Below are 9,276 nucleotides of genomic sequence, written 5' to 3'. Positions count from 1 at the left end.
GAAGAAGAAGAAGAAGAAGAAGAAGAAGAAGAAGAAGAAGAAGAAGAAGAAGAAGAAGAAGAGGAAGAAGAAGAAGAAGAGGAAGAAGAGGAAGATAAAATCTAAGCCCTCATGTCCAAGATTGCCCATCTGTCAGAGCTGGGATTCTGTGGGTCTTTCTCATGGGTCATTTGTGAAACTGGAGTTTTTTACCTCAGGCCAAAACTCCAGGAGTCCCATGCCAGGACTGCCCATTCACCCCCGCCTGTCAAGCAGACACAAGGTGAAGGCCAGAGAAAAGAGTTCTTATATAGCATGGTTTGCCATGGGAGACAGTACATCTTCAGCCATTTTGGGGGTACAGACATTTGCCTGGGGTTTTACAGACAATAGGGGATGTACAGAGTCCTGCTGACTGATAAAAGAACCCTGCTCAAGTTGGGCCTGGTTGGTCAGCATTTTAGTCCCTGTTTGGGGAAGGGTTCTGGAGAAGTTGGTATTATTAACAATGCTGGCTAGGACAAACAACGTATCCTCCCAGTGGGTCAGGTGAGTGGTGTGTCCGGGGGGGTGGGTGAGTGGGCTGTCCCAGGGTGTTGTCTTGTTCCTTAAACATATTCCAGTCACCATGACGATATTGTTCACCCATGGTCAGCCCTGACCTCCCAGGATCCCAACGTGATAGCAAGGTGACTGCAGGTGAATGGCAGAAAAAGCAGCTTTATGAAGTTCTTTTCCCTTTGCTTTTCCTTTTTTTTTGGTGCCAGTCCTGGGGTTTGAACTTAGGGCCAGGACACTGTCCCTGAGCTTTTTTGCCCTGGTGTTCTACCACTGAACTACAACTCTATTTCTGGCTTTTTGGTGGTTAAGTGAAGTTAAGAGCCTCACAAACTTTCCTAGCTGGCCTAGCTTTGAACCACGATCCTCAAATCTCAGCCTCTGAGTACCTAGGATTACAGCCATGAGCCACCGGTGCCCAGTTACACGGCTATACGCTGTCCTTACATCTGGCTAGGACATCTGCATGCACCTGCCCTGGTCTGTCACATTTCTGCACATACATGAAGGGGCTTCCCTCAGGACACACCAGCCTGTGGACTGAGATTCACCAGAACCCAGGTCCTAGAACACACATGTGCACACACACACACGCACACACACACACACATCTGGCCCCACGTCAAGGGTGACTGACATGATGGCATCCAGTGGCCGGAGTCTCACACGCCCATGAATCTCTGGCATCCAGCCGAGCCCAGCGGGAAGTAAGAACCACACTGTGTGCGTGGCAGCTGCCTGGGGGCGGCCACTTTCCCTGTCCGCTCGCTGGCTCCCCAGCAGCTCACCAGTCCTGTGGCCAGCCCAGTAGCCACTGGTGCAGAGTGTCTTCCTCACAGGGATGAAAGAGACAGCGATCCACCCCTGGGCCTGCCCATCAATCAGCTATTCTCCAGGAGGTGCCCTGCACCAACATACAGTCCAGTGCTGGAGAAGGGATTTGGCCTTTGGGCTCAGCTAGCCCAGGGTTCAGATCCTGGAGCTGCCTGTGGCTGTCTGGTTGCCGCCATGTTTCTACCTGGGAAGAAGGATAAGGTGGAGGCTGGGGCAGGTGTGCTGTCAACACCGCTGTCCTTTGGCGCTGTCCTGCAAAATGTCTGCTGGAGGGACAACGGGGGAAGGCTGCGTCCCCTGTGCTCTGTCTGTCACTCTCATGTATCGAGCACCTGCATGTAAAGGAGGCTGCGCTCGATGGGACAGGAAGGTGGTCACAGCAGTTGTCGGAGATGCGCTCTGTAAATAGGGCCGTAGGCAGAGGAGGAGGGGAAGCGCAGCTGGAGGGGTGGGCCAGTCGGCGTTCAGCCAGAGACGCGGAGGGAAGGTAGGAGATTTGTATGATGAGGTTTACGTCAAGGAGTCGGTAATGTGTTGCTGTGGCTGAATAAGCACCCCCACACCCTCAGAAGCGAGGGCCAGAGTTCTATTTTCCATAAGCAGAACTGCTTCCTCTCTGTGAAACCTGGGATCTGCTCTAAGACTCCTTCCACGGATTGAATCAGGCCCACCCAAATAACCTGGGCTCATCTCCCTTGTGGAAAGTTAGCTGATGGTGGACTCCAATCACATGGTACCTGTAAAACACCTTCCCAGGATGCCTAGAGTCGTACAGGGCAGCCCAGCTGGGAACAGTAAGTCCAGCCAGGCCAGAGCACAGGACTGAACTCAGCACCCGCCCCTGGGGAGGACAGCAACACAGCAGCAGAGGGGGGTCCGAGAGGAGGGAGGACTGAGGGAGAGCAGGGAAGGTTCTGGGGTACGCAGCCTGTGCAGAGAGGACACAGCGCCACAGAAATACTTGCGATAAGAAGGTGTGGCTCAGTCAATGACCAAACCAAACACGGTGTGGGTTAAAGCTGTCTTCTTATGGAGGAAACTGAGGAAAAGTCTTCCCTGTGACTTTCTATGCAAAACCTCGGTAGACAAAAATGGTGGAGTGTGGAAGAGTAAGAAGAGTCTGGTTTCTATAGCAACACAGATGGATGAGAGCTGAAGTGGGGAGGGGGAAGGGAGAGTGGAAAGGGTGGAGGTGCATTATTTGCATATACAGAAATGCCACAGTGAAATCCCCTCTCTACCTCTAAGGTACACTAATAAAAACCTTAAGCTTAAAAAAATTGTGGGAATAGAGTATTTAGAACTGTGCCACTAACCGAATGAAACTCTAAGAAAGTGTATTTCTTTACAAAAAAAATTATGGGAATAAAAAAAGAGTTGCATTTAGAGATAGATAGCTGGGAGATTTCAATAGCTTTTGGTGTTTTTTCTTTCCCCCATTGTTGTTGTTGTTATTTTTTCCCTTCTTTTTTGTGATCTTCCTGGGGCCTGAACTCAGGGCCCCGGCAGCATCCCTGAGCTTTTGTGCTCAAGGCTAGTGCTCTACCACTTGAGCCACAGCTCCACTTCTGTCTTTTTGGTGGTTAATTGGAGATAAGAATGTCTCAGATTTGTCTTCTCCAGGCTGGCTTTGAACCTTGATCCTCAAATCTCAGCCTCCTGAGTAGGTTGTATTACAAGTTGAACCACCTGGGCCCAGCCTGTGGTTACTTTTGTTTCTTTCAAACTTTTTTTTTTTTGTAGAGGAAGAGATGTTAGGGTGTTGGATGAAATTGTTCACTTATCAAAACGGCACAGCCCAGTGTTCAAGAAACCAGATGCTGAATGGAACTATCTGACTCTGGTGAACAGGAAGAGCTACGGAGTGAAATAAGCTTCCTCCACTCCCACCCTAGAGTAGAGGCTGGCACGCGGCTTCATCCTCCTGTGCAGGACACAGGACAGGAGGACACTCTGCCCCTCAGGCTCCTTCCTAAGTGTTTCCAGAATATTTCAAGCCCATAAAGTGTCCAAATGCTAATAGGGCCCACACGCACGTGGCTAGGATTGGATCCAGCTTTTCGATTTGGCTCTTCAGGAGTTCCCAGATCTGATCCCTGAGCCCAACCCTCCCCCCGCCCCAGCAGCTGTGGCTTCTCAGGAAAAGGGGTTTCTTGGTGCTCAGGCTGCACCTTGGTGCTGAGGCCCTCATGGTTTACAAGAAGACCCCCCCCCACCTCCCGGGAATGCAGCCAGAGGTTTACCTAGTGATAGCCCATAAACAGCAACCTGACTCCGTCACCGTTCCAGCTGGGCTTTGGAGGAAGACATTCATCCTGGGACCTGACATGTCAAGGAAAGGAATTCCAGCTGCCTGGGTGGTTCTTGGGATTTACCTGATGGAGTAAATGTTCAAGAGATGGGATTTAGCCAGGCGCCAATGGCTCCTGCCTGTAATCCTAGCTATTCAGGAGGCTGAGATCTGGGTAGCTTTGGGCAGAAAAGTCCTTGAAATGCCATCTCCAAGTACATAGCACAAAACAGGGCTGGAAGTATGGCTCAAGTGGCAGAGGTATACCAGTTGTGAGCAAACAAGTTGAGAAAGCTTGAGGCTCTGAGTTCAAAGCCCAGTATCAGAAACAAAGGAAGAAAAGGAAAGAAGAAAGAAAGAGAGAGAGAGAGAGAAAGAGAGAGGGAGGGAGGGAGGGAGGGAGGGAGGGAGGGAGGAAAGAGTTGGGACATGGATGGGCTAGGCCATGTACCTCACAACTGCTGTAAATGTGTGCACTGAAAAGCTGGCAGGGGAGGGTAGATCTACGGCTGTCTCCATGCACATGCACACACATGCACACACATGCACACACATGCATACACACATGCAGGTCCATACCCCCAGACGCTGACAGGGGACCAGGTCTCAGAGGATTCTGCAGATTGTAGGGTCTGGACAGGAAAAGGTCTTCCCAGCAATGGGGTTAGACAACTCCCTTCTGGTCCCCATTCCTCATTTCCTGGCTGCAGCCTCGGTGGTCGACCATAAGGGATGAAGAATGCTCCTCGATCCATCTGGGACACTGTGTCTCAGCCCCTTGGTCTAGACCCCACCCTGGAGCCCCAACACACACTGAGGGCTCAGAGGATCCCCTCACTCGTTTCCGGTCTATACACATGCTCTCCCCAGCCAAGGGTTTTATTCTCTAACCCCTCATTCTGTAGACTCACAACCCCTGGCAGCTGGTCTTCCTGCTTCTAGTCTGGCCGCCTCCCTCGGCAGCCAGCAGGGCCTAACACTGTTGACAAGCTTCCCCCTGCCTTTGGGCCTCTGTGCCTGCTCCTTCTTCCTACCCTGTCCTTTCCCTATGCTAACTCCACTTGTGTTCAGTCCTTGTCATCAGTACCCACTCATGCTCTCAGACTGGTTTCTTTTCACTTGCTATAATAAAATACTGGAGGCTGGATACTGATATAGAAAAGAGGGTTACTTGGCTCACAGTTGAAACATCAGAAGAGAGCCCGCCCCTGATCATCTCACTTCCTGTGCCAAGTCCTCTTCTGGAAAGTCCCTCTGCCTTCCACATGGCCACACTGGGACCCCTGGGGGCCACCTTCGACTCCATCACTATCAGGACTGTGCCGGTGCTGGGTTCTGTTGGTGACTGCAGTACCATCTCAAGGCGCCTGGCTTCTCCATGGCTCTCAGAGCACAGGTCCCGCCTGGCAGCTAGCGAGCGGGAGTTCCCCTCCCCACCCCCACCCCACCACTGTGCTCAGTGCACTTCCTGGCTGCCCTCCCCTCCCCTTCTCACGGGGACTCTGGTTCCCAGCATTCCCTGGCCCCAGCTAACCATCTCCTCTCCCTTGTCCTACACAGGTAGAGCCTCACTCCTTCCCCACCTTGCAGCCAAATGCTGTCTGCCTGGAAGAGACCCATGTTCCTGTCTGTCTACGAGGAGCCTGTGCCCACCACAGCCTCGTTCAGGTGCGTCTTGGGCTCCTGTAGTTCACGTCTAGACCTGAGGCAGAGGTCCCACAAGAGCCACAGACCTACCAGACCACAGAGAAGGAACAGGCGTGCTAGACCCCAGACAAACGCCAGTCCCTGTGGGCAAGGTGCGGACAGAGGAAGTCGGCTGTTCTGTGCGGCCCGGGGGTGGGGGGTGATTTGGGGACACACTGTCCTGCTGGTCACAGGCGAGCAAGCTACTCCAGGCACGCTTGGGACTCAAACCTAAGCCAGGCATGGTGGTGCATACCTGGCACCCCAGCCAAGCAGAAGATGAAATAGAAGAATCACCATTTGATGCCCGTCCCGGCAAAAGCACGAGACCCTAGCTGGAAAAACTGAAAAAGCAAAAGGCCTGGCATGTGGCTCACACGTGCGAGTATTCATCTGGTGTGCGTGAGGCCCTGAACCCAGAGGGAGAAGAGACAGACAGACAGACAGACAGACAGACTCAATAGAAGCAACCAGACATCTCCAGTGCACAGCTGACATGTGCTAGGAGCAGCGCTAAGGAGAGACCTGGGCTGCAAACCCCAGCGGAGGCCGGGGAGGGAGGTCAGTCCTGAGAGACCTGGGCTGCAAACCCCAGCGGAGGCCGGGGAGGGAGGTCAGTCCTGAGAGACCTGGGCTGCAAACCCCAGTGGAGGCCGGGGAGGGAGGTCAGTCCTAGAGAGCAGAGCAGACAGGACGGAGAGCAGCCTGGCCTGGTGTCTCCATCCGGGGACAATACAGCCCACCTGTGTCAGCCAGGGCCATGGAGCCAGGGCCTCAGACTGCCTCCCCCCCCACCTCTGCCCCCCCCCCGCCCGCTTCCCACTCCCCGGGCTGCCTCGCCTTGCTGGGGCCTCCCAGGGCCCATGGCACCCTCTTGCTTCTCTGGCTCTGCCCATCCCCCTCAGGTCCACAGCCACTGTCAACAGCCTCACCAGGCCCCCTTCCCCCTGCTCTGATTTCATCACACACAAAACCACCCCTGTCAGGAGCAAAGTGGAGAAGGTGAGGTTCTGCTCCAAGTCCCTGGCCCCAGGGGAGCCCCTCACACCACACCGTTCCCCAGAAACCGCTCCAGAATAACAGCTCTGATCCACCAGTGAATCAGGCCCCCGGCTGGCTCCAGTGTGGATCTGATGCTCTGCTCCTCCTCCTCCTCCAGCTGTTCCACAATAGGCCTCCCTGGAAGGGCCTCTGCCTGTGCCCCTTGCCCACCCCACAGGGAACAGGGGCCCGCGCCTGCCCTCGATTGGAACCTGGCAGTGACTATGCAAAGTGAATCAGAGAATAATATACTATGCCAAAGAAAGCAAAGTGGAAGATCAGAGAGGCTGAGTCATTTGCCCAAGCCACACAGCGAGGGTGGGAATCCACGGCTGTCTGAGCCCCATGTCTCTTTGTGGAAGGCAGAGTCAGATTTTGCCTTCTCAGCAAACACTTCCACAAAGAGGCTCAGCCTCAATCTGTGAGTGTTGCCTAAGAGTGAAGGGGAATCCAGGAACTAAGGCAATACAAAAGCAAGAGCCAGACAGGCTCCAGTGGCTTGAGCCTTTAATCCTAGCGACTCAAGGATCAAGAAGCAAGCCTGGAAGAAAAGGCATGAGACTACAACTAATCATCAAAAAGGCTGAACTGAAGCTATGGCTCAGGGGTAGAGCACCAGCCTTAAGAGAAAAAGCTAAAGAAGAAGCCGTGAGTTCAAGTCCCGGTATATTAGGAAGTCTGGGGGAGGGAAGCAAGAATCTAAAAATGGTGCTGACGTGTGACACTTGTTATAAGAGGTTGACAAACACAATTACCTTTACTTAATCAAAGGCAGCAGCGGTAGAGCTCCTCACTCATTGTCTTGGATCTCTCCTCCCGATCCTAAAAAGTAAATTTTGCTATTTTCATTTTACTGATCAAGTCACTGAGGCTCAGAGAAGGTAGGTTAGCTTCTCTAAAGCAGCTCAGCTAATAAGTGAGGGAGCCGGGATCTGAGCCAGGAGGACTGCTGGGAGCCCCGTCTTTTCTTTCTATCATGTATCCTGACATCACCTTAGTTGCTTTGCTCATGAGGGTGTGGGACCGTGGCTCTGCCCTTTACTAGAAGAGCCAGGCTGGCCTAGGAGACAGGGCGTGGCCAGGCCGGCTGTGGTGGGGATTCCACGCCGGCATCCCCCTGTTTGACGCAGCTTTGAGAGGCTGAAGGCTGACCTAGACACTGGCCTGAAGAGCCTCCCAGAGGAGCTTCTAGGGGCCGCAATTAGGCTGCCTTGAGACCCCAGGAAAGCGGGGACTAAAGCCTTGGAGTGCAGTGTCTGTTACTGTGGCAGCCAAGGGACCCCGAGCCTTACCTTACCTCCTGTCACCCCCCAACACCCCCAGCAGAGCAGCTTTTCAAGGCTGGTGGCTGAGCATCTTTCTGCTCTGTCGTTTCTCCCCCTCCCTGAGCTCTGGGGTCTAACAGCCTCTTTTCCACCTCCAGCTCTGAAATGTTCAACATCACACCTCAAGTCCTCTCGTTGGCTCTTAACGGCACCCTTTCCCCGGATGACAACTGTCCAGACACCACGTGGCTAGAATGGATCAATGCCACCCAGGCCCCCTTCCTCTGGGTCCTCTTCCTGCTGGCCACACTCGAGAACATTTTTGTCCTCAGCGTCTTCTGCCTACACAAGAACAACTGCACCGTGGCCGAGATCTACCTGGGGAACCTGGCAGCCGCCGACCTCATCTTGGCGTGTGGGCTGCCCTTCTGGGCCGTCACCATCGCCAACAACTTCGACTGGTTGTTCGGGGAGGTCCTGTGCCGCGTGGTGAACGCCATGATCTACATGAACCTGTTCAGCAGCATCTGCTTCCTGATGCTGGTGAGCATTGACCGTTACCTGGCCCTGGTGAAAACCATGTCCGTGGGCCGCATGCGCAGGGTCCGTTGGGCCAAACTCTACAGCCTGGTGATCTGGGGGTGCGCACTGCTCCTGAGCTCCCCCATGCTGGTGTTCCGTACCATGAAGGACTACAACAAGGAGGGTCACAATGTCACCGTCTGCCTCATCGTCTACCCGTCCCTCACCTGGCAGCTGTTCACCAACGTCCTCCTGAACCTGGTGGGCTTCCTGCTCCCGCTGGGCATCATCACGTTCTGCACGGTGCAGATCCTGCACGTGCTACGGAACAACCAGATGCAGAAGTTCAAGGAGATCCAGACGGAGAGGAAGGCCACCGTGCTGGTCCTGGCCGTGCTGCTGCTCTTCGTGGTGTGCTGGCTGCCCTTCCAGGTCAGCACCTTCCTGGACACGCTGCTGCACCTCCAGGTCCTCTCTGGCTGCTGGGGTGAGCACGTCATCGACATCATCACCCAGATCAGCTCCTTCGCAGCCTACAGCAACAGCTGCCTCAACCCACTGGTGTACGTGATGGTGGGCAAGCGCTTCCGTAAGAAGTCCCGGGAGGTGTACGGGGGAAGCTGCGGGAAAGGAGGCCGTGGGGCGGAGCCCACCCACACCGAGAACTCGTTGGGTACCCTGCGGACCTCTGTCTCCGTGGAGCGTCACATCCACAAATTGTAGGGCTGGACAGGAAGCAGCCAGTGAACCGCTGCCATCAGGATGACTTAATGGGTGCGGGCACTGGGGGCCCAGGAAGGAGCGCTAGGCATCCCCTAGCATCCCTAGCCCATCCACCTGGGCAACAAGTCATAGCGCCATTATTCCCGCCCTACCCTACTACATGAGCCCACTGCAAGGGCCGGGTGTCCTGGCACTCAGAGCTGGGTTCCAGAAACCCAATCGTGTTATTCTTACTGCCTCTTGGGCAGGCCTGATCTTTCCCAGAAGTGGAGGGGTCAGGGGCCTGGATGGGGTGACAGCTTCCCTCTCACTCCCTTCTGAGCACAGTGTGACAGCTCAGACCTCCAGGAGAACTGCCTTCCAGCTTCCATGTCCTCA

General features: G+C 54.4%; 1 protein-coding gene across 1 annotated transcript in view; it reads left to right on the top strand.

Annotated features, from left to right (window-relative positions):
• Bdkrb2 (bradykinin receptor B2) overlaps positions 1-9,069 on the top strand; it is a 20,676-nt gene extending 11,607 nt beyond the window's left edge. The window contains exons 2-3 of the mRNA XM_013014695.1: positions 5,222-5,329; positions 7,812-9,069. Coding sequence (XP_012870149.1) covers positions 5,256-5,329; positions 7,812-8,898 — 1,161 coding nt within the window. The 5' untranslated portion in view covers positions 5,222-5,255 and the 3' untranslated portion in view covers positions 8,899-9,069. The remainder of the gene's footprint in view (positions 1-5,221; positions 5,330-7,811) is intronic.
• The last annotated feature ends 207 nt before the right edge of the window (positions 9,070-9,276 follow it).

This window comes from Dipodomys ordii, unplaced genomic scaffold (genome assembly GCF_000151885.1).
Source record: "Dipodomys ordii isolate 6190 unplaced genomic scaffold, Dord_2.0 Scaffold2, whole genome shotgun sequence".
Taxonomy (NCBI): domain Eukaryota; kingdom Metazoa; phylum Chordata; class Mammalia; order Rodentia; family Heteromyidae; genus Dipodomys; species Dipodomys ordii.
Note: the sequence above shows the minus strand (reverse complement) of the source record. Positions and strands in the feature narration are given on the sequence as shown.